Raw genomic sequence first — 26,527 nt, 5'->3', positions numbered from 1 at the left:
TTGGAAAGCCAATATGCGAGGGGGAGGAGTAGTTTACACCTTAAATTACAAGGTCCCACCCACTCTGCATAATGACTCTGCATAATTAGCCATTCATTCAGGTGTGACACTGACTGAGCCACAATGCAAGGACAAAATATGTATTTAGAAGAAGACTTATATTGACCATTTAAGATTTCGCTTACATCTATCTTGTAAATATGTTTTGCTATTTTATTAAAAATGTTACAATTACAACAATAATTACAATTTCAACAATATTTCAAGTGTACTCTTTCTTTGTAAAAAAGAAAAAGAAAAAAGATTATAGGCCTACATTTTATCATATGTATTTATTAGTTTGAATATAGCAAATATATATATATATATATAATATATATAAATAATATATATAAATAATATAGTTATATATATATATATATATATATATATATATATATATATATAACGTTAGATATGAGCAGAAATTGCTTTGATGTGGCAGTATATTCTACAGTAGCCTAAAAACTGTACCCAAATCTAGTCAACAAGTGACTGACTGTAACGTTGTTTTTATGAAATATTAGGGCATATAAATGCTAATTTGCAGTTTAATACGTTGCTTATACAAATACATTTTATTTCAACATATTCCAGTCGATTTTTACTCATCTCAGTAGGCTATAGCAAAGCAGTTTATTCTTTCACACACAGACGCGCGATTCATATTTAGGCTAAACAGTCTTTACAAATATGTACCCTTCATTCATCTCACAGAAAGGCGAGTCATATTCTAGAAATGCGATTCATCTTTTTGCGGTTTGCATAGGCCTCTAACGTTATTCCATAACGTTATTCCACACTTGAGAAAAGAAAACAGCCTACCTCACTCCTCAGCGGGATCTGCTCCTCATATCAGAGGAAACTTTTCTCCATAAACTTTTCTCCATAAGGTAGGCTATTATGCCTCACTCGATTGCGACGCGCTTTGTTTACAGCTGATGTGGGGGCGTTTCACAGACTGAAATGGTTCTCAGAATTTGCATTTGAATAGCACGCGCTCTCCGGGGAGTGGTCAAATTACTTTTGAATGGCTCGTAATGAGCTCGACTGGAGTCGCTCTCTTTTTGTACAGATTACAGAAGGTGAGAATATTTGTTTTTTATATAAATTACTTCATTTAAAAGCTGCGATCTCAAGCTATATGCCTGTGGGTCTGTTTGCCTGTTTGACTGAATTTTCGCGGAGTTATAGATCATTTTCGAACGCGTTTCAAATGGGAGTTTACTGACAGAGAGAAGGCAGAAATCGCATCATGTTAATATTTCTTTATTTGTCAAAAAGCAAAACACTTTATTTTTATTGTGAGTATACAGAAAAAAAATAGAAACTGAACAGGATCGATTGATGTATTACACGAAAATGAAAGATCAAAATTAACAGAGCATTTAGTGTTTATTTTCATTGCTAAAAAAAAAAAACGAGCAAAACGCGCGGGCGCGTTTTTGGTCCCCAGAGGGTTAACTTAAGCAATACTTTTAAGGTAGTCTAATATTTGTTTGACTAATAAATTACTGACACAGTAAAGGGTAGATTTAAATAAAGAAAAAACTAAATTTAAATAAAGAAAAATGACATTTAAATAAAGAAAAAACGAAAATTAAATAAAGAAAAAAACGAAATTTAAATAAAGAAAAACGAAATTAAGTTAAATTAAAAACGAGATTAATTTAGATTGATAACGGGTAAAAAGGCTAATAGCCTACATGTTGGGTCCGTGTACTTTTTCGTTCATTCATTATTCTATTTAAGAATGAGAGATGAAATGTAAAAAAAAGGGTGCAGCAAGGGTGCAAACAGAAATGGCTGTATTTTTTGTACATAGCATAGCCTACTTTGTTATGATTTTAGTATTATAATGATTAATAAATGCAGCACAATTATCCATGAACTTGATTTGAAGCCTTTCAACTTGTGTGTGCAAAATGCAGAATTAAATGAATGTGCAGCAATTTGTACAAATAGAGTCTGTAGGTCTACTATATTGTTGAAAGTATGAAAAGTGAACAGCACGAGTAATAGGATGCACAATTTGAGACGGGTCAGACATGATTTTGACCACTTCATTAAGTTTTGTAGAAAGCCTTTCTTTAAAGTGAATTTTGTTTTGTATAAATTGTATCTTAATTTTAATAAATTTTTCATCAACCAATTGCCTTGAGTGGATTTAATAAATAAGAAGGAAATATATAGCAGACAATATAATCATGGAGGCGCCCACGCGGTCACTTGCATTGCACGTTAACTGGAGCTCATCTCATCCTAACTTAACGAAACTCAGTGTATGCCTCACACAGACATGAGAAAGACATCAAAAACACAAAGCTTTAAAAGTATTTAAACAAAATAATTCAAAACGAAAAGAAAAAGGCTACTCTCTGATTATGTGATCATAGCCTAGCCTATTTTGTGAATTGTTCATTCCCGGTTGGCACACATTTTGCTGCCCTTACAAAGGTGCCGCTCTAGGCAATTGCCTAGTTCGCCTATATGGACGCGCTGGCCCTGGGGTCAGCAATGAGTGTATTGATTCATTGTCCCTTCATAGTTTGCAAGAGACATTTAATAAACCGAGACGTAGGCTATTTAATAAACTGAGCGTAGCCTATTCATCTGTCAATATGAAACGCGACTTGGCCATTCTAATTAATGATCGGAAGAACGCATATCGACCACCGTTACTGTAAAATATGCACGTATGTCCATTTAAACTCGATTTTGGTCAAATGTGGATTATATCATTACACTGGCAACAATATGGTTACATTTAAAGATGCCGTACCAAGTATGACAATGCTACGTTCAACTGCTTTTGAAATTACGGTGTTTTCACTTCCTGAAAAGTAACCATTTTGGACATACGTGAGTTTCATCGGGCAGCGACGATATATATATATATATACAGGCCTATATGATCATACAGGCCTATAAGTAAATAGTAACTCGCTACTTGAGTAGTTTTTTCATTGGATACTTTTTTACTCTTACTCAAGTAACTATTATTATTACTTTTACTTTTACTTTGTGTAAATATTTCTATAAGTACTTCTACTTTTACTTGAGTACAGATTTTGGATACTCTACCCACCTCTGCAGATTAAACCTTGTTAAAGTTTTTCAGTCAAGAGCAGTGAGAGATTTTCTCTTTTTTTAGTTATTTGATTAACGTTTTGCTTTTACTTTAAGACCCACATAATCAGATTTCTTTCTGTTTACGTTCACTTAAAGGGATAGTTCACCCAAAAATGAAAATTACTCCATTATTTATTCACCCTCAAGCCATTCTAGGTGTATATGACTTTCTTCTTTTAGACGAATATAATCGAGTTATATAAAAAAATGTCCTGGCTCTTCCATGCTTTATAATGATAGTGAATGTAGGATGAGATTTTGAAGCCCAAAAAAAGTGCATCCATCCATGGTAATAGTAATTCCATAAGTTATTAAAGCCCTTCCAGGCGTTATTAAAGCCAGGCGTTTGTGTAAGAAAAATATCCATATTTAAAACTTTATCAACCAAAATAACTAGCTTCCGGCAGATGGCCGTACACATCGTGACAGAAAATGCCATCATTGGGTGCATTCTGCACGAGCCAAAGAATTACAGGAAAATCATTTTGTTTCTAGCCCATACGATTCTAAAACTTTTAAAATAAATGTAAATGAAAATTTGGACAGTAAGTGGTGCTGGAGGGATTGAGTTACAGACTCCAAATGTGCTGTGGTGAATGTTTAGACTGTCCTCTATCAGTGTGCTAAATTTCTCAACTTTTTACCATACGTTACTATGGGCTGCCATAGACATCCATAGCAGAAGAAGAAGAAGAAGAAGAAGAAGAAAAATAAAAGAATAATAATTAGAAGAAAACTAACGGATACAGTAGGTGCCATCACACCATCGGTGCTTGGCCCCTAATTATGTGAGATTTGAGGACTTTGTTTAAAAGTGGACATTAGTGTGTCTGTGTGTTGTTTAATCTGACACAGAGACACTGAGGAATCATCATAAAGCCCAAATCCAGCATAGAGGGATTCAGTGAATGTGGTGTTGAAAGTGTGTAAGTGTATGAGTGTGTTTGTGTCACAGACGCTGTAGAAGGACAGAGTGCCGGCCGACATGTCCACATACACTCCTGCTCTATTAGAGGATGATTGGATGTCAGGTATATCAGTGTAGTTATTATTGTGCCAGACAGTAAATCTATAATTATTGCAGTTCAGACTCCAGGATTTGTCATTGTATCCAAATATAGAGTCATATCTCTCTCCTTTCCTGCCTATTCCTTTACACGTCACTGATATTTTAACACGCCCGCTCCATTCAGCCTCCCAGTAACAGCGTCCAATCAGACTCTCTCCACACAGAACCTGAGGAGCATAATCAAATCTCTCTGGGTAATCAAGATACAGCTGCTTCTCTCCCACACGCGTCACCTTCATGTTCTCATCAGATAGAATGAGACGAGTGTTTGCTGTGTTTGGATCCAGTCTGAGATCGCAGGCATCTGAATAAAAGAAGACAGAATCATCTATAACAAAACAACAGTCACTACGTGTCTGTGTGAGTGTGTGTGCTTGTAGACGTACACTTTTGTGGTCCAGTTGTGATCCTGATTTCTCCGCCATGATCCACACTATAAACACACAAGCACACATTAATGTAGATATTCACCATGCACACACCTACGTTCAGTATGTCAGTATTAGTGTTTTACATACTTGAGTATCTGCAGTGAACAGTTTGGGTCCTTCAGTTTGTCCGAGAGCAACTTGACTCCTGAATCTCCTGGGTGGTTGTAGCTCAGATCCAGCTCTCTCAGGTGTGAGGGGTTTGAACTCAGAGCTGAACACACATAACCACAGCCTTCCTCTGTCACCATACAGCCAGACAACCTACAGAATAGAGCAGAGCAGTGTATTGTTGTGAAGTGAGAAGTGCATGTGAAGCTGTATCAGCTCCAGCTCTAGCCTCATATCTGCCTTGTGTTGCTGAAGGACACCTGTAAACTACATCAGCTAGACAGTTGTTGTGTTAGCTATTTTATAAAAACAAGCCAGGATCGTGCGTGATACTCAGCATAACTGTTTACTCAGGAACTGATATCATAACCCGTGTCCCCACCCCTTTGTCCGTACTACAACAGTACCATTACACTGAAATTTCCCATTACAGAGCAACAGTGAAACACATCACTGACTGCTGCCTTCATTGCTCTAGTCCAGGGTTTCTCAAACTCGGTCCTGAAGGGCCATTGTCCTGCACAGTTTAGCTCCAACCCTGATCAAACACACTTAGCTGTGAGTTTCTAGTGATCCTGAAGACATTGATTAGCTTGCTCAGGTGTGTTTGATCAGTGTTGGAGCTAAACTCTGCAGGACAGCGGCCCTCCAGGACAGAGTTTGAGACACCCTGCTCTACTCAAATCAGGATGGACTTAAATAACTACATTAATCATTCTCCTTACAGTTTAAACCAGGGGTGTCAAACTCAGTTCCTGGAGGGCCACAGCCCTGCAGAGTTTAGCTTCAACCCTAATTAAACACCTGATCAGCTAATCAATTCCTTCAGGCTTATTTGAAAACTGCAGGTGTGTGTGTGTTGAAGCAGGGCTGGAACAAAACTGTGTAGGGCTGTGGCACTCCAGGAACTGAGTTTGACACCAGTGGTTTAAACAATGGCCTCACTAACATGGGTTAGGGTTAGCATAATAGTACATTCATTTGTGATGTCAGAAAAGGATCAACTCCTCTCAAAGTTTTTAGCTTCACTATAAACATCTTACAATGTTTTTTTTTTTTTAAACCTTTGGCTGTTAACTCTAGCTTTAAAACATTATGACACAATATTCAGTAAAGTAGTTTGGAAAGTACTTGGATTGTGAGAATTGACGTGACATTGCTTAGTTTCTCTAATTTTTTTTCCCAACAAATTAATGAAACAATGTAAAAATCAAACCTCAGTATCTGCAGCTGACAGATTGGACTCTTCAGTCCATCTGAGAGCAATTTCACTCCTGAATCCTGCAGGTCATTGTTACTCAGGTCCAGCTCTCTCAGGGCACAGTTTGAGGATTGTAGAGCTGATGACAAACTCTCACAACACTGATCAGTGAGAATACAGCCAGCAAGACTAGAAGAGATTAAATAATAAAATAAAATAATGAAGACATGCTAATAAGTAAGTTGGCAGTTATCTTTGTTATTAATTGTAAAATTCCAGTTCGGACCACAATAAGATAAGCTCCAGAGTGTGAGGGGATAATCTGATCATTTTATCATTCAGGTACATTAAGATCAGAGATCAGATGAGCTCCTGACTGTTTCTTTAGCTCCTGCTGTGTTTCAAACATTCACACATTTAAAAATGCAGCAATGCTTTGCTGTAATTAATTGTAATAATCCACTGAGATTTTTATATGCACAAGGAGTCTAACAACAGCCAGTATGCTCCACACGTAGATTGGATCTCACAATCATCAAATCCATCTGTGATTACATGAAGAAACAGAAAACACTGAGACAGACTAAATCCAGAAGAACTGCGGCAACATCTCCAGGATGCTTGAAGAAACATAACTGCAAAGCTACCTGAAAAACGATGTGCCTAGGATAAAAGCTGTTTTAAATGCAAAGGGTGGTCAAACCAAATATTGATTTGATTTAGTTAATAGAAGTTATGTGACACTGTCACATATGACACGTTTTAACTGCTCTCTATATATGAATGATTTTATGTATATTAGAGTTTTAAAAGGTTGACATGTTGTCTTAGTCATTTTATTCCTCTTATCTGTTTTATATGTGTGTAACTGTGAATGTCTTTAAATTATCATGGGTCTGCCTGTAATGTGAGTGAAATTCTTGGTGGATTTTGAGGAATGCTTGGGATCATTGTCCTATTGGAAGGTCTAATGACGCTCAAGCTTCAGCTCCCTCCCAGATGACATGCCGTTGATAGCTTCGTGGATAGCATCCCACGTTGCAGCCGTTGATAGCTTCCTTTTTCTGCCCCATCCAGGTAGTGTAACCACTGTTCCTTCCAAACTATGCTTCCAACGGTACCTCTAGAAACATTTAGTGGCATTGCTATCTTTTTGTATCCTGTTCCTTGTTTGTGAAGGGTGATGATATCTTCTCTTAACTTTTCGGACCATTCCTTTGACTTACCCATATTTCTAACATGCAGTCAAATGTGACACTCAAGAAACCTTGGTAGTTTAGATATTTCATGTGTTCTAGCTCAAGCAAACCTGGTGCAATCAGTTTATTTGTACCAACTTGCTCCTCAGAACCACAACCTGTAAGTATGTGTTTAAAACTGTGTCTATCAATGCAGCTTGTCTGTCATTCTTACTATTTCGAGTAAAGATAAAAGATGGAGCAAGATTTGTTTTACCAACGTTTATGTTACATAAGTCATTCACGCTAGAGCTCGCTAACCAAGTATTTGTAGGTTGAACAGCGAGCTCATTGGCTACTGATACAGCAGAAACCAAACAGCTGTGCCATATACTGAATGATGTGATTGCAAGCAGATTGAGTTAAGGACCTATCAGCCTGCGCCATCTAGAGTTTCATGACAGAACTTTGTATTGATTACGTTATTGACCAAAATATTTGTGATTATGATTTTTGCCATTATCGAGCAGCCCAAAAGTATGGGATCAATATCCTGTCTAAAGTATTGCAGCCATGGATCAAAAAATAATAAGCGTGAATCAAAAAATTTAACATGTACAGTTGTCACAGTTGTGCCTGTCTGATGATCCATCATTCACCTCTATTGCACTTACCTCTGGACCTGGCACCGCAAGCGTCGATCTTCTCCGAGCAACACAACAGTGTTTCATCAAAGAATTGCCGATTTAAACAAGAGGTTTGAACGAATAACTTGCTCGTAAAACCAGTAACTTGCCACCACCTACTGGCCGTTTTACTTTCATATTTAATCAATCACAAGGATGGGCAATGTCGGTCCTGGGTGCAGAGTTTAGCTCCTCCAACCCTAATCAAACACACATGAACCAGCTAATCATCATCTTTAGGATAATTAATACTACAGACAGGTGAGGTTTTTATCGGAGTTGACGCTAAACTCTGCAGGACAGCAGCACTCCAGAAACAACGTTACCTATCCCTGATGGAGATGTTACTGTATTCAAATTTGAAGCTATATTTAAAACATTAATCCTAAAGTAATATGCAATTATGTAGCTATGTAGCTATGTAAATAAACACAATAAGTATGTAATAAATCACTGTATATTAAATCCAACTGGTTTCTGTATATCTTCTCTGTAACAATCATTTTCAATAATCTTTTGTCAAATTTGGCGTAGTTAATAAAGAAGATAGGCAATGCATAGCAGTGACAGGTCAAAGTCTTAAAGGAGAACTCCGGTCAATTTTAACATTGAGCTGATTTTTTTGTACATTTGGAGTGCTGTCAATACAGAGAACAACGCCAAAAATCGGTGTTGCCTACACCGAGTTATTCTATTTTTAAAATTTGCACCCTGTTGACTTCAATGGGGCAAGTTTTAAACCTGCTTTTAGCCTCTTAACATCCTTGATCTGTCATTACAAGTGCACAGAAAATGTGAGTGATTCCTTCAGAGTGAACACGAGTGAATCTGATTGCAGTAGATGTGAAAGATATGTATAAAAATGATGTTATTTAAGCCAGCGCAAATACCTGTGTTTACATCCTGTTTTCGGTTGAAGTCCAAAGTAGTCGATTGCCGAGTTCACGCGCATAGGTTTAGTTACCTATGATCATGCGTGTGAACTCGGCAATCGACTCACATTTTCTGTGCACTTGTAATGACACATCAAGGATGTTAAGAGGCTAAAAGCAGGTTTAAAACTTGCCCCATTGAAGTCAACAGGGTGCAAATTTTAAAAATAGAATAACTCTGTGTAGGCAACACCGATTTTTGTCGTTGTTCTCTGTATTGACAGCACTCCAAATGTACAAAAAAATCAGCTCAATGTTAAAATTGACCGGAGTTCTCCTTTAAAGTCTTCAGACAATGGTCGTTTTAAACTTAGTTTTTGCAAAGAATTGTAGCGTTTCATAACTGCAGGATGTTTCACTTACAGTAGCCTTAGCATATTGACATCATGAGCCAAGTAATATTGTTTAACACCAATTACCAGTGTGCTCATTAACATTCTCATGTATCTCAAAAAAGATGAATTTAATTATTTATGTCCAGAGTTCAGATACTTTACTGCTTGAAAGTCTTTGTAAAGTTAAATTAAACTGTCGTCTTCCCCTGTATAAGTAAGCATCAGTAGCCACGAGTCGCATTGGTGTGACATCAACTCCCCTCTTTGATTGATTGGCTAGAGGAGTAGCTGTCAATCTAGAACTAGTGGACCAATGGTGACGCTTAAGCCCGCCCTAATTTACATAAAACTCGAACTGCAACATTTGGGAAAGCAAGCGCAGAACATAGAAAGAAGAGCAAAGAGAAAAACAGCACAAGCGTACAAAAGAGTAAAATATGAGCAGAAAATGCAAGAGAGCACAAAGTACAGAGTAATAAAACCAAGGAAAACAAACTTATGGTCATGCTTTCTTAAAAAGTATTTTTAAAAAGTTTTGTGCAAAATAACTTTTAATGCGTTTAAACTTTTTATTCATGCTTGTTATTTTTTGATTCACGCCTATTATATTTTGGTCCGTGACCACGTTGTTTGCTATTCTGATCATTTGGCATTATTTTTTTCAGTTTGTGCAATATATTTTTACATGTGTTTTTAAATTTTTGATTCACGCTTATTATTTTTTGATCCGTGGCTGCAATACTTAAGGCGGGATATTGATCCCATACAAGAAATGCTGTTTTTTTCCACCAAAGATCAAACATGGTTATGGTAAAGAGTGAAATATTCCTGAAACATGCTCAAATTAGCTTGTAATAGGTCCTATTTAAACATGATTCTTAACATTAACACTTACAGGGCTTTTCTGCAGTTGATCACAGCTGGTATCAGTCTTCTTCTTCCCTCATCTGATGTGTTGTATTTCAAGGGGTTCAGCTCATCCAGCACCTCATCTGACATCTGAAGCATGTAGGCGATTGTTGAGCAGTGAGCAGCAGAGAGTTTCTTCTCTGAGTGTTTGTCTGATTTCACAAACTCCTGAATCTCTCTGGACAGAGTCTGATCTTTCACTTCCAGCAGACAGAGGAACAGATTGATGGATCTTTCAGCGGAGAGTCCGTGTCCATCTTTGATCTTTTCTTTAATATACTGAGTGGTTTCTCTGATGCTCTCTGAGCTGTTCTCTGTGTGTGTCAGTAGATCTTGTAAGAGTCTCTGATTGGACTCCAGTGAGACACCCAGCAGGAACCTCAAGAACAGATCCAGCTGTCCATTCTCACTCTTGAAGGCTTTATTGACTGCACCTATAAGCAAATTTTGTACTGAAGCAAAATTCTTCAGCTTCTCCATAGTTGCATTTATATGGTAGTAAAACACGTAGAAAGCAGCGAGAAACTCCTGGACGCTCAGATGAATGAAGCTGTAGACTTTCCTCTGATGAATCACAGATTCCTCCTTAAAGATCTCAGTGCAAATCCCAGAATACACTGAGGCGTCAGTGACGTCTATGCCGCTCTCTCTCAGGTCCTCCTCATAGAACATCACATTGCCCTTCATCAGCTGATGGAAAGCCACTTCAGCAAGTTTCACAATCACTTCTCTGTTGGACTGCAGGAGTTTCTCTGGATCTCTCTCTTCATACTTCTGATTCCTCATGTTGATCTGAATCAGCAGAAAGTGGCTGTACATCTCAGTCAGAGTTTGAGGGATTTCTGCACTCAGATCTTCTTCCAGGAGCTTCTGAAGCACAGTGGATGAGATCCAGCAGAAGACGGGTATGTGGCACATGATGTGGAGGCTTCTTGCTCTTCTGATGTGTGAGATGATTTTGCTGGCTTGATGCTCGTTACTGATTCTCTTCCTGAAATATTCCTCCTTCTGAGGCTCATTGAATCCCTGAATCTCTGTCAAACGGTGGATGTATTTGGATGGGATCTGATTGGCTGCTGCTGGTCTGGAAGTGATCCAGATGAGAGCCGAGGGAAGCAGATCTCCTTTCATGAGCTTTGACATCAACATACCCACTAATGAAGTCTCAGTCACATCAGAAACTTCCTGAGTGTCTGAAAACATCAGTGGGATTCTGCTTTCATCCAGACCATCAAAGATGAACACAACTTTACACTCCGCATAAATCTTTGAGTCCAGATCTTGAAGTTCAGGATGAAAGTCCAGCAGAAGTCTGTGAAGACTGTACTGATGATCTCGGATCAAGTTCAGCTCTCGAAATGGAAGCACAAACATGAAATCTACATCCTGATTGGCTTTTCCCTCAGCCCAGTCCAGAATGAACTTCTGAACAGAGACAGTTTTCCCGATTCCAGCAATGCCTTTAGTAAGGACAGTCTTGATTTGCTCTTTCTTCTCGCGTCCTGGTTCAGGTGAGGCTTTAAAGATGTCATTGCAGTAGATTGGAGTCTCTTGAGAGTGTTGTGTTCTGGCTGTTTTCTCCATCTGTAAAACCTCATGTTCTTCATTCACTCCTTCACTCTCTCCCTCTATGATGTAGAGCTGTGTATAGATCTTGTCCAGGAGAGTTTCATTCTCTTGGAGATTCAGTCCCTCAAATAATCTCTCATACTTGTTTTTCAAGCTGATTTTGAGTCGGTCTTTTACTCTCTGTAGTTCATCATCCACTGGTTGAGGAGAATCCTGGTCTCTGGTCTGATAATCTCTATTCCCACTGCGGAGAAGAAAAAAACAGATGGAAAAAATATTACAAAATAAAGGGTAAAAAACAAAACAAGTAAATCATTACAGATAGTAGTCTTGTATTTTTCATATATTTGATGTCTTGTGTCTTGACTCTGGGATCAAAGTTAGTTTTCCATCACTTTAATTTTGTCCAAATATTTTAGGTAAAATCAAAAATAAAATCTCATCTCTCAGCGTGCATTCAATTATTTTTTTCTCTCACATGAATTGTCGTCTACTAGTTTCACTCACTAGCTATAGTTAAGTCACCCACTTGTTATACATGTTCACACTTACACTGGCTCAGATGTCACGGCTCCATCACTGAGGTCAGGAGGATGATTCAGTGATACGTCACTCTTCAGAGACACACAGCTGGGTTCTGGAGATGAACGCTGAGTCCTTTGCATCATTTCAGATGCAGCTTTTTCTCCTTTCTCCATAATGACGAACTGACACCTGGCCTGTATAGAAACACAGAAAAAAATTACAATATATCCATGATAATTTCTTCTTTACAAATGCACAAAAGACATTTGCACTGAGACAAATAATAAATTACCTTTTCGCTTCAATCCCCATGCGAAAAGTTCATCTGATTTATCCAATCAATGTGTGTGATGGTCAGGTTTAATGTGTCAAACATGAGTCAGTTTAATGTGAGTTCAGTTTAGTTTAGTTTTTAACAGTTTCAATATGATAAAAAATAACTGTTATATTGATTCAATGGATTAATTGCATTTTGAAAAAATGTATTGCATTTTTGGGAAAAAATTATCCGTTTTTATAATAAATCTTTGAAAATCAAAATCTGGATTAGAATTTTTTATGTTATTATAACCTAAAGATGCTATGTGAAAGTTTGAAACAGAAAGTAGTGGTTTTCATCTTGCCACTTTCTTGGTAATTTAAGAAAACACATTTTTACTCAAATTAATCAAAATGGATTTATCACGTTCTGGAACCAAACTATAATATTCAGAAGTAAACAGTGTAGCTGACTGAAGGGGGTCGCACACCGGACGCGCAGCTCGGCGCCGCGCAGCGCCACGTCTTTTAAATTCGAACACATTATTCTCTATGAGAGTACACACACCGGCGGCGCCTTTCAGCGTCTGTCCGCGGCGCCCAGCAATGGCTCAGGACCGTGTTCAAAATCCTGTAATGATGACTTCTGGTGATTATTGTGGAAACTAATTGATACATTTAGATAAATATATTTCATACATTATAGCATTATAATACAACTTATTAGGCCTATATATTTATAGAATAGCAAAGTAGGCCTAATCAATAACGTTACAAGACTGAACCACATAGATGTGAAATAAAAGGGCTATCATGATCATTTTGCCAACAATGAACCATGGATTTGTTTAGTTTATAATACGTTTTATTTTTAACTTAAACAAATACAACATATAACATTCAAAACTCATCGGCTTAGACTGCATTTGAAGAAAAAGAAACAACAATTTTCTGTAGCCTTGTGCGAACTTATTCAATAGAATTAGACTTCTAGAATGTTCTTTCCAGTGCAAAAAATAATTTTTTTAATTTAATTAGACAACATTTTAAGGAAGTGTAGTGCAAATATCTTTATATAATTATACTTCCATTATAGTTAACTTTCTTTCCAGTGCAAAACAATAATACATAAAAAAAACAGCTAATAAAGAAAATATAAAATATTGCACTCAAATACTGCATTCAAGCCATACAACACCTGTATACGTATATTTTTGTGCTCTTTTCTTTTTCGCCGGCTGCTCGGAGGTAAGAGTCATTTTTACATTTCCCGCTGTTGTCACTTGTCGTCATCGTTGCTACGATACGTGACTCACAATGACTGAAACGACCAATTAAAAGGGCATTCTCTGATGATGTTCCAAGATGTTAAAAACGATACGCTGATCATAGACAAACGGAGAGAAATTAGTATCTGCCGCACCGTCGGGTTTTTTTTCTTATCATAGCCTACAAATGTCTTCGTTCATAGTCTGACATATATTAGAAGCTATGTGTCTGTCATGGATTTGCACTGAATCGATTCTCAAAAATACGGAACAAAGTGCGTTCCGTATCAGTTCAATACGGAACAAGACTTTTATGTGTCAAATACGGGACGATTCCGTATTATACGGAACGGTTGGCAACCCTAGATACAACCCTCTAATGTCAATGTTTATTTTTAAACCACAACCTTTTAAAAATTATATATTTAACGATATCTTTAGCATTTCTCATCCAAACAATGTCAAACTTGGCACTGCACTTACTCGTGCCCGTAGCGAGACACCTGTCAAGTTTGAAATCCATCGGACTAACGGTTCGAGAGATATGTGGTTAACAGACACACACACACACAGACAGACAGACAGACAGACGTTTCTGTAATTTATAGATACTAGTGCAAAATACCCGTGCAAAATCAGTTTTTGTGTTTGTTTTTAGTAATTGTTGGTTTGGTGCCCGTGAAAGAGACTGTGAACGCATTGAATTCAGGAAGCAGGCTAGGTTACTACAAATGATGGCTGTGAATAACCTATAATTAGGGATGCACCGATATGAAAATTTTGGCAGATATCGATATCCGATATAAATGTTTCTGTTATGGCCGATGACCGATATTTACCGATATCGATATGTGTTTTTAAAAAATGTTTCTGAGATGATAAAAGTTTGTACTGAATTTCTTCCTTTATTTTCAGAATGCATTTTATTTCCAAATAACAAGGTTACAGGGCTACCATAAAACATAAGTAACCAACTTTTACCACTTATCAGGCATGCCAGTATTCATGGCAACATGTTTTCAGCTCTGTGCACTCCAGTTAAACTCAAATTTGAGACAAAATATCCAACACATATCCTGACTGTTTGTGCACATTTTTATGTAAATGTAAATGTCCAAACCCTGAAACAAGGTTTCTACAAAGCAAACATAAAAAAAACAAGTCAATTTTAAAACCCATCTATAAAAATGTTCAAACAAAAATGAGAACTGTGACATAACCGTAATTCAAAAGACATGGTGGTCTTTGTACATTCTCGAACTTAAAGCAGCAACAATTTACTCAAAAGTAAATATCCCAAACAAACAGGGTTTCCACCTAACACTGTGCAGTAAGTTATAGTCCAGGCCTACTTCATCACCAAAGGCAGGGTTTTTTTTACAAAGAGAAGCATTTCTGCTTTCTCACACTGGATCCTGTTTCTCTTTTCATCAACAATGTGATGCAGCAGAGAAGAGACGTTCGCTGTCCACACTTGTACATGGAGCTGAAAGGTACTTGCGCGCTGCTTTAGCCAGGGCAGGAAAGCGAGACAATAGCTGTGTCCCAAAGTGAAGGCTGCGTCCTTCGAAGGCCGTATTTGAAGGCCGGATGGCCGTATTTGAAGGCCGATTGCGTCACCGCGGCGCGACGAAGGACGTCCCAATTCAAAGGCTGCATCCTTGGAAGGTCGCATTTGAAGGCCGATTGCGTCACCGCGGCTCGATGAAGGCTGTCCCAATTCAATTCTCCATCCTTCGAAGGCCGTATTCGAAGGCCGGTTGCGTCATCGCGCCGCGACGAAGGCTTCCCTGATTCAAAAGCGACGCCAAATGCACCCTTCATTTCCCCGTGAAAAGAAGGATACATAAATGGACACTTAGCGGCCTATTCTACCCCATAAGTCATTGCGCGCCGTTGACGACAGCATTTATTTATTTATTTTTAAAGGCGGCCGAGACTAGAGATCGGTGGTGGACAGCAAATTCACATTTAAATGTAAGTATTATGTTTTCATTTACTCAAATAGCTAGCGAAACCAGAGTTAAATTTTCTTATAAACTTCTTCTTAACTCCTTCGTCACCATTGCGTGGCTTCATTTATCAGGTAGTTTTAGGCAAAACTTGTGGTAATAACGTTATTAGTTTAACGACCTATTTGTAATATTTGCACTTGTGTATTATAAGAAATATCACTCACACAATAAAGCCCAAAACAATAAGAAAAGCAGTAGATAAGGCAATGGGGTTTCACTTTTATGTGTTTTTGTAGTGCTGTCATGCAAGCTATGTGGTTTTAACCTAATTTTAGTATACAGAAATATGATTTCTTAAGTATTTTGTATGCATGTCTTGATGTGTCATATTTTGCACTGTTAACAATACACTTAAGATTGCTCCTCTGTGTTAAAGGGATACTCCACTTTTTTCGGAAATATGCTCATTTTACATCTCCCCCAGAATTAAACAGTTGAGTTTTACCGTTTTAGAATCCATTCAGCCGAACTCCGGGTCTGACGGTACCACTTTTAGCATAGCTTAGCACAGATCATTGATTCTGATGAGTCCAGTAGCATTTCTTTCAAAACGACCAAAGAGTTTCAATATTTTTCCTATTTAAAACTTGACTCTTCTGTAGTTAAACCGTGTACTAAGATCGACGGAAAATGAAAAGTTGCGATTTTCTAAGCCTATATGACTAGGAACTACTCTCATTCCAGCGTAATAATCAAGGAACTGTGCGGCTGTACCATGAGTGCAGCAGGCGTAATGATATGACGCAGCGCCTGAAAATAGGTCTAATAGGTTAGACAAACTTAGTCCCGGTCACGTTGGAAGAAGTTACCGAGCTGGGGACTATTTTCAGGCGCTGCGTCATATCATTACGCCTGCTGCACTCATGGTACAGCCGCATAGTTCCTTGATTATTACGCCGGAATGAGAGTAGTTCCTAGCCATATAGGCTTAGAAAATCGCAACTTTTCATTTTCCGTCGATCTTAGTACACGGTTTAACTACAGAAGAGTCAAGTTTTAAATAGGAAAAATATTGAAACTCTTTGGTCATTTTGAAAGAAATGCTACTGGACTCATCAGAATCAATGATCTGTGCTAAGCTATGCTAAAAGTGGTACCGTCAGACCCGGAGTTCGGCTGAATGGATTCTAAAACGGTAAAACTCAACTGTTTAACTCTGGGGGAGTTGTAAAATGAGCTTATTTCCGAAAAAAGTGGAGTATCCCTTTAAGTACCCTTTTCTGCTTTTTTAGAACAATTCAGGAAAAAATGGGTCTATATATATATATAAAGAAAAGTAATACACACATCTTTGCTGAAATGTATTGTCCTGTTGTTGTTAACAAGCCATGGTTCATTTGCTCTGCCTTTAGGATTGCAAGTGTCCTGGGACAGGAGAGGGTGTGAGTGGGAAACCCATTGCTGCAACTTGGCCCTGGTTTGTCCTCATGGATGAGATGTTGGGACAGAGGCATTGCACCAACCCCCCTGTCCTCATCGCCTCAATCCCTGAGGACACACCAGGGCCGAGTTCAGTAGTGGGTGCCCACGGTGAGGAGGAGCCAGGGGCAGCAGCACCAGCACAAAGGCGGCGAGACAGGACGAGTTTTTGGACTTGATCAGAGAAGAAATGCAACTACAGAGGGAGGCAGAGGCGAGGAGTGCACAGGAAAGAAGGGAGAGGATGGACTGGACAGGCTGTTTTCTCTTCTTGAGAGAATGATTGAAAAATATATATATTTTCTACATATTCTTGTTTCACTTTTTTCACTTTTATTTTTTAAAAGAAAAATGATGTACATTTATTTTTATGCAACTTTAATTGTGTAAATAAAAGAGAATGAATTGTTCTGGACATGGTTTATTTTTGTAATGACAGTAATACGTTCTGCATGAAACAAATTCTACACCTTTTTATTTTTTCAAATAAAATTGGTAAATGAAAATCATTTGTTCTTTAGGCTACATTAAAGTACTTTTTCCAACTATTTACTGTTAAAGTTTGTAATGTGTGCCCTCATACTGCTCGCTTGTGTCACGTGAATGTGACCTGCTTTCCATAAATGGATATATGCTAATAAAGGTGGTTCCGGTCCAACAGAATACCGAGTGATGTCTGTATGTTTTTTCCTCCGTAAAATTACTAGAATAACCGGTTATTATTCACGAAAATGACTGCGCCAACAGGTTATGGGCCCAGAAGAGAAGTAGGTAACCGATGGAGTAGATTGTATTTCGACGGAGATGAGAAAAGTTACGAACTTTGGGAGACAAAATTTCTAGGCCACCTGCGTCTGCTAGGCCTAAAGGACACCATTTTATCAGAGCCTCCCGCGCGTGATGAGGAAGAGGATGATGACGATAAAAACGAGGAAGCATATGCTGAGCTTATTCAATACTTGGATGACAAAAGTTTGTCTCTTGTAATGAGAGATGCAGCGGACGACGGTAGGAAAGCTCTGCAGATTTTGAGAGGTTATTATGCTGGTAAAGGAAAACCGCGAATAATCAGCCTGTACACAGAGTTAACGTCGCTGCAGAAAATGGCAAATGAGAGCGTCACGGATTATATTATTCGAGCAGAAACCGCAATCACAGCTCTGAGAAATGCCGAAGAGAGTCTCAGTGATGGACTGTTAATTGCGATGATTTTGAAAGGTTTGCCAGACTCGTTTAAACCGTTCGCCATCCATATCACACAAAGTGATGAAAACATAACGTTTGCAGAGTTCAAAACCAAGCTGAGGAGTTTTGAAAGTACGGAAAAGTTCCACACCAGCGCGAGTGATGATAACGTGATGAGAGCGAGTGCCTCAGCTCCGCAACAGAGGGGAAGAGAGCGACTAACGTCAGCAGACTCTGACTTTACGTGCTATAACTGCGGTCAAAAGGGGCACAAGGCCCGTGCTTGCCCGAACCAAAATCACAAAAGACTGTGGTGCAATTACTGTAAAAGCTCGACGCACAAAGATGAAAATTGCAGACGCAAAAAGAGAGACAATGTTAAACAAGCCGCTGACAAAGAGGACAACGACGAACACACATTTGTCTTTAGAGCGAGTGACTGCCAATTCTACAGTGTGCAACGAAAGGGACTAATGGTCGACACTGGTGCGACATCGCACATTATTACAGACATTGAAAAATTCAAAAAGTTTGATGACAAATTCCAGCCGGAGAAACACTACATTGAGTTGGCTGACGGGACCAGAGCGAGCGGAGTGGCGTTGAAACGAGGAGATGCGGAGGTGTGTCTGATTGACAACGAGGGACAACAGGTGAAGACGACGCTGAGGAGCGCGTTGTACATTCCATCGTACCCGCAGGACATCTTTTCTGTTAAAGCTGCAACGACGAATGGAGCTTCGATCAACTTTCAACAAGGATGTGATGAACTCATTCACAAGAGCGGTACTAAATTTCACATTCAAGAATACAACAGACTGTACTATCTGAACACTGTCAACGAGGACAATGATAGTTGTAACGGATGTTATGACATTCAAACCTGGCATCAGATCCTCGGCCACTGCAATTATGATGATGTTTCCAAATTGCAAGATGTAGTTGAGGGAATGAAAATCAAGGGTAAGAATAAGACTGACAAATCTAACCTAAACTGTGAGGTTTGCACACAAGGTAAATTTGTTCAGGGCAGAAACAGGGAACCTGACACACGAGCTAAGGCTGCACTTGAACTAGTGCACACAGATCTAGCTGGTCCTATCGACCCAGTAGCTAAAGACGGTTTCAAGTATGCACTAGCATTTACTGATGACTACTCGGGTTCAGTGTTCGTGTATTTTCTAAAAGCTAAGAGTGACACTGCGAAAGCTACTGAAAAGTTCCTCGCTGATTCAGCCCCTTATGGGACTATAAAGTGTGTTAGATCAGACAATGGCACAGAATTTATGGCAAAAGAGTTTCAGTCTCTATTAAGTAAGAACTGTATTCGACATGAGACCTCAGCACCTTACTCACCCCATCAAAATGGGACTGCTGAGAGAAATTGGAGAACGCTATTTGAAATGGCAAGATGTATGATCTTAGAGAGCAATCTACCCAAGATGTTGTGGACGTATGCTGTAATGACTGCTGCAGTAATTCGCAACAGGTGCTACAATGGCAGAATACGGCAAACCCCATACTATGCACTGACAGGGAGAAAACCTGATCTTTCAAAAATGAGAGTTTTTGGTTCAGCATGTTATGCATACAAGCAGGACAAAAAGAAATTAGATGCACGATGTGAAAAAGGGATCTTTGTAGGGTATGACAAAAACAGCCCTGCATACCTGGTCTATTATCCAGACACAGGAAAAGTTCTCAAGCACAGGCTTGTGAGATTTGTAACAAAGTGTGTTACAGAACACCAGACACAGACTGACATTTCAATGTCAGATGATGATTTCCATGGGCAAAGATATGTATCCTCCCAGTCAAAAGAAAATGTGACTGATCAGATCCCAGAAGAGACTCATAAACCTCAAAATGAGACTAAAAATCAGCAATGTGCTCAGACAGAGGTAGTTGATCACAGTATGCGTTATCCTCAGAGAAACAGGAGAGCTCCTCAATATTTGTCTGATTATGTTTCTGATGTGGAATGTGATGACCAGATTCTGACTAATGTGGACTTCTGTTACAGAGTGTGTGGTGTACCACAAACATTCAAGGATGCTATGAGTTCAAGTGAGTCACAGATGTGGGCTAGGGCCATGAAAGAGGAAATTAATTCCCTTGAGGAAAATGACACATTTACTCTAACTACGTTACCTGAAGGTAAACATGCAGTGGGGGGTAGATGGGTCTATGCTGTCAAAAACAATGCAGATGAGACTGAAACGTACAAGGCCAGATATGTTGCTAAAGGCTATAGTCAAGTGATGGGGGTAGATTACAAAGAGACTTTCTCACCAACAGCAAATATCACTTCAGTACGTGCCTTGATGCAAATAGCAGCAGCCACACAGGAAAGCATGTATCTTGTACAGTTGTTGAATGGCATGGAAAATGGTTGTCTGTTTGAGCCAGTACAAATCTTTGAAGATAACCAAGGTGCTATTGCTCTGTCAAAGAACCCAGTGTGTCGACAAAGATGCAAGCATGTAGATATAAAGTATCATTTCATTCGATCAGCACTCAGTGATGGTAAAGTGACAATTGAGTATTGCCCCACTGAAGAAATGGTGGCTGATGTTATGACTAAACCAGTAACAAAGTTTAAACTTGAAAAGTTCAAAAGTCTTATGTTTGGCATGTAAATGTAGCACAAGAGAAATACAAGACTGTTCATGTGTTATGTTGTTATAATGATAATCTAAACAGTATGAGAACAAGTGGGGGTGTTAAAGTTTGTAATGTGTGCCCTCATACTGCTCGCTTGTGTCACGTGAATGTGACCTGCTTTCCATAAATGGATATATGCTAATAAAGGTGGTTCCGGTCCAACAGAATACCGAGTGATGTCTGTATGTTTTTTCCTCCGTAAAATTACTAGAATAACCGGTTATTATTCACGAAAATGACTGCGCCAACATTTACAAAATATGTTAAACATATCAAAATCAACATAAAACATTTAATTTTACAATACATAAAATAAGAAAAAAATGATGTAGATTGAGCTGAGCTGCTGGACCGGGATGGGCTGCCCCTGGTAATGCCTCCTGCTGGTGGGACATCATCTGGGATGGTCTCCAGAGCGTTTGAGTGCATATTTCCACTATCCACTAAGTTGTCTACCAACAGGTTTGCAGGGCTGATTCAATCGACGGCTTTCTGAAAAAAGTACTTTTAATAACTACTGCATTTATATCAGGCTACTACTGCATTACTGCGTAGGCTATGTTGCATTTTACTTCTGTATATTTTCAATATACAGTAATATCTGGTTGTTACATTATATACTTTTGTGTAGTGTAATGTAATCACATTGTGATGTGAGGGAAAAAAGTACTTCAGGTTACTTCACATTTGTAAGTGAATACTTAACGAAATATGCAGTTCCGAAAATTAAAGTAACAAAATGTAGGCTTATTGTCACAATATTAACAAATTGTTGCTAACTACAGCAGCGTCCCATATCAAAGGGCGCATCTGAAGCGCTCGGACCGGTCTAGCCTGCGAAGGATTGTTCTTGTCGCCTGGCAACCGTGACAGCTGCAGATGACGAGCGCGAGAAATACTGGACTTTTTATAATAAATTGGGTTTTGTATTCAAACAGGGCTAAACCGAAAATACATGATCCGGCAGCGCCGGGGCACACCATGACCTCCAGTAAAATATAAAACATAAAAATGACAATAGCCAATTCTGGCTCCATAGCTGTTTACTCAGTTATCAAAATAAATGATCAGGATAGCAGCTGTCCTCTCGCACCGTTGCTTGGCGCCAGGAGCGGTGATCGGGAACACCTGGTTGCACAATTAGGAAATCCTAGGAAGGCTACATGGTGCGTCCTTCAGAGGACGCATAGGCTGCATCCTTGAAGTCTGCGTCCTTCGAAGGATGCAGCCTTCAACATTGGGACACAGCTATGTTGTTTTTCCAATAGTGCAGTGGGCTCTCATTTCTGGGGATGAGGGGCTCACTCAGATAGCCATGCACCTACAGGAATGTAGACAAAAGTGTATTACTATGGATGTCTGATCAATTACCAGCAGCTAGACATTACTGTCCTCCTCCCCTTAAGAGCTTTGATGAACTTTGCTCTGAGGAGATGACCAGTGCTTAAGGTCAACCTCAAGGGGGCAGAGAAGCATTACTAAACAATATTCTTTATAACAATTAGCTTTCTTATTTAAGTAAATTTATTTTAGTAACTCTATAGAATTCACAGCACGTTAATAATAAAAAAGAACTGCACAAAAGACTTCGTTATTTGAATTAAAGACTGGGTCTGATAATACTATACCTGCACACTTATGTGGCTTGTCAGGCCTGCCTGCTGTTCCATGGTCGAGTTTTCCTCCAGAATTTCATCATGCATGTCAAGCAGCGACTTTCCACCCTCGTCACTTGTTCTTATCTTCTTCTCTTGCGGTTCTTCTGTGTCCGGTGTCTCCGTAGCGCTGTCGCTGTGCGTCATTTTGTCCACTTGCTGCTGGAGCGTCTTTACCGCCGCTTGCTTGGTGACTGTGTCAAAATAACGGTCTTTGTACCGCGGGTCAAGGATCGTTGCCAAATAGTAAAGCGGCTCAGAGAAGGCGCTTCCGTGTGCTTTGCGGACCCCACTGTTTAGTTGGTGAATAGCTTAGGCTACTATTACACAGTAGCGATAACTTTAAGCGCACCAGAATGAAATATAATATTCAGAAGTAAACAGCATAGCTGACTTACAGATTCAGTTAACATCCACAAATGAATAAGCGCGTCGATTCAGGGAGCAGTGCAAAGTGCCCGTGCAAAATCAGTTTTTGTGAGCTGATCGCCGTCAAAAAAGTTCAGGAGATATTTCTTAGTGATGGCTGATTTCAACAGTTTCAATATGATAGCATTTTGAAAAAAAAAGTGTCATGAATTTATTGCATTTTTGGGGGAAAATTATCAGTTTTTATAATAGATCTTTGAGGATTTGAATTTTTTATGCTATTATAACCTAAAGATGCTATGTGAAAGTTTGAAACAGAAAATAGTGTTTTTCATCTTGCCACTTTCTTGGTAAAGAAAACACATTTTTACTCAAATTAATCAAAATGGATTTATCACGTTCTGGAACCAAACTATAATATTCAGAAGGAACCACACTATAATATTCAGAAGTAAACAGTGTAGCTGACTGAGGCCCCGTCCACACTACTGCGTTTTCGTTTAGAAACGGAGAATTAAAACGAATACGATCTCCGTCCACACCAGCGTTTTAGCTGCGTATTAGAATTGATCTCCGTCCACATTAAAACGACTGAAAACGCGGATCACGTGACCATTCACCAACACTGGGCATGCGCGTGCCGGTGTAAACACAACTTCATTGATAAAATTATCCCACCATGCGCTGGTTCTTCCCGGGTTAACCCAAAACCGACGCTCCATGTACACGGTCGATACCGGGAATTGTCAAACGTAAACTATTTTATCGGGAATTGTCAGTTGCACACGGGAATTGTCACATTGTCACTATTTTACCGGGAATTGTCACAGATCGCTCGAATAATAGCTTGCCTCCGGCGCATGTAGGCAGTTAGCATTGTAAAATGCAGAATTTACTTGCACAACAGCTGCTAGAAAAGATAAAGCCTACGCCATGATGACTGATGACACCCAATCATAGATCCGAGCGTGAGGCTCTACTACGTCATCGTTTCTAAAGTCCTCCGTTTTGACCCGTCCACACTAAAACGCCCTCCGGAGATTCAAAACGAAAAACGGGTCGGCAGCGTTTCTAAACTTCTCCGTTTTGGGTCTCCGTTTTTGCCGTTTTAGTGTGGACGGGAGGTGCAAACCTCGAAACGGTTCGAGAGATATGCGGTTAACAGACACACACACACACAGACAGACAGACAGACAGACACACAGACAGACAGACGTCTGCAAATAACGTCAAGCTTGGCACTGCACTTACTCGTGCCCGTAGCGAGACACCTGTCGAGTTTGAAATCCATCGGACTAACGGTTCGAGAGATATGCGGTTAACATACACACACACACAGACAGACAGACAGACAGACAGACAGACACACAGACAGACAGACGTTTCTGTAATTTATAGATAGATTTCTCATCCAAATAACGTCAAGCTTGGCACTGCACTTACTCGTGCCCGTAGCGAGACACCTGTCGAGTTTGAAATCCATCGGACTAACGGTTCGAGAGATATGCGGTTAACATACACACACACACAGACAGACAGACAGACAGACAGACAGACACACAGACGTTTCTGTAATTTATAGATAGATAGATAGATTAGGACTGTCAACAAATTGAAAGGAAATACTTAATAGTACAAGTTTGACTAATCACAATGAATTGGACAGCCATAATTTTTGTCACTTCAATATTGTATTATGTCAGTATGGGTTTGAACTGTTATTATAGTGTTTGATATGATACTGGCAAATGTTCTTTTTAACCTGTAATGTCTCTATTGTTTCTTTATACATTTTGTTTTGTTTTTTTCTTTCATTTTCACACATTGTATCAGGTCACATTTGATGACTTTGATGGAGCCACTGGATTTGTCAATACAGCAAAAGTACACTGGAAGTTTGTGGTGAGTATATAGCTCATTGTGTAATAATGTGTGGCTAACGTCTCATCCGTCTTTCAAAATTATTATTATTAACAGCATTTTTGCACGGTTCATGGTTTGTGTATTTAAAGCTTATCAGTCTTACAATGCTATACATATCTATAAGACTTTATAAATACAACTACAAATACATTTTTCCATTATTATTATTATTAAATATTTTATATGTTATTTATTTAGATTGCTATCAGTGTGTCTGATCAATTTATGTGAAAACAGTTATGTTTATGGAGGCCAAAACTAGCAAAAAATTACAGAATGTGAGCCCTTTACAATGTTAAAAGGACCAAATGATAATAAGTCATGGGATAACTTAAAAAAATGTATTCATTTATTTTCAAGGTACATTTTTATTTTTAAAGGAACACGCAGACTTTTTGGGAATTAAAGGTGCTCTAAGCGAGGTTGGGTGAGGTCACTTCTTGTTGACGTTTGAAGTATTGTCAAACAAAACGGAGGTTAGCTCGACCCTCCCTCATCCCGAGTTGGAGTAAATCACTCCGCAGAAGTAGCAGTGCTTCACCTTCTGAGAATATAGTTCCCAGTATGAGATGTATGGCATGGGGTACTTTCCATAAGATCATCTTTCAATCCAAATCAAACCAGCTATTAACTGAAATAAAACCATGCCAATCTCTAGGTATGGTGATGATGGTGATGATGTGGGGGCCCCACATCATCACCATACCTAGAGATTGGCATGGTTGGGCTATTTTAATTCCAAAGGTCAAGGGAACTTTATCAGGATGCATAGTATCCTGGATCCTATGTGTGAACTGAATTTGCCAATAATACAGTGAATTACAGTTATAAGTTATTGATTATTCACAATAAAAATCATCAAAATTATACATATTGTATAGCCTACAATTAAAAATATATATTTTTAAAAATCATAAAAAATATGCAAAAAGACTTTTATACTAAAATAAGTGCTGTAGTATAACCAGTAGGACAGCAGTGGTGTGTAAACTGAATTTGGTGACACTATATAGTGTGTGACAGTTAAGTGAGTTGACAGTTTTTGTAGTAACGCTTTTCAGGTTTTGCACTTTGCAGACGGTCCCTTCGGATCTGCGCATAGAGATCAATGTATTTTATCCACTGCGAAAGAAACCTCGTTTCGAGGAAAATTAGGTTGTAGCTGCTTGTCTACGTAACTACGATTAAAAAGAGGTGTTATTTGTGTAGTAACAACGTTAAGCTCACGAGTTATTAATCCGGGAAGTTCTATGTGAATGTATTGCCAGCTTTACTCAACCGAATTGGCCTCACCACAAACGTTTCAATGTACAATTTCTCACCGACTTCATGCACATGACAAATAAACTGAAAGCAAATAACTGACCGTGAAGTGTGACATTTGTGAAAGTTTAGAAGACGAAATGGCGGAGCATCCTTCTTGATCCAGTGTTTCCTGAAGAAGTCGTAACATCTTCTACCTGTCCCTGCGTGTCAGAGCTCACTTGACTTGGTGGCATAAAAACCCTGAAATGGATTGACTGAAGAGTTAACGGATAGTGACTTTTTTTTCTTTTCTTTTTTGTAGAGCTTAAGTCAAAGCGAATGTTCTGAATTAATTTGTTCTTCGTGTCAAAAATACCGCAGAAGAATAAGGAATAAAGCAATAGATGTGAGA

The 26,527-nt window shown here is 38.9% G+C and overlaps 1 protein-coding gene across 2 annotated transcripts; it reads right to left on the bottom strand.

Annotated features, from left to right (window-relative positions):
• Positions 1–1,194: 1,194 nt before the first annotated feature.
• Positions 1,195–26,527, bottom strand: LOC311283107 (NLR family CARD domain-containing protein 3-like; the record flags this gene model as incomplete). 2 transcript variants are annotated; one of them, XM_084397298.1, is made up of 7 exons in its annotated part: positions 26,237–26,527; positions 12,142–12,308; positions 10,007–11,833; positions 5,996–6,169; positions 4,759–4,932; positions 4,627–4,673; positions 1,195–4,544 (listed from the first exon to the last, which is right to left on the bottom strand). In XM_084397298.1, the coding sequence occupies exons 1-7, from the start codon at positions 26,321–26,323 to the stop codon at positions 3,952–3,954; spliced, it is 3,069 nt and encodes a 1,022-aa protein (XP_084253424.1). In that variant the 5' UTR covers positions 26,324–26,527. The 2 variants fall into 2 exon arrangements, with proteins under 2 accessions (XP_084253424.1, XP_084253425.1); XM_084397299.1 differs by lacking the exons at positions 1,195–4,544; positions 4,627–4,673; positions 4,759–4,932; positions 5,996–6,169 and having other exon boundaries at positions 10,003–11,833.

Source organism: Rutilus rutilus (assembly GCF_951802725.1).
Source record: "Rutilus rutilus genome assembly, chromosome: 23".
Taxonomy (NCBI): Eukaryota; Metazoa; Chordata; class Actinopteri; order Cypriniformes; family Leuciscidae; genus Rutilus; species Rutilus rutilus.
Note: the sequence above shows the minus strand (reverse complement) of the source record. Positions and strands in the feature narration are given on the sequence as shown.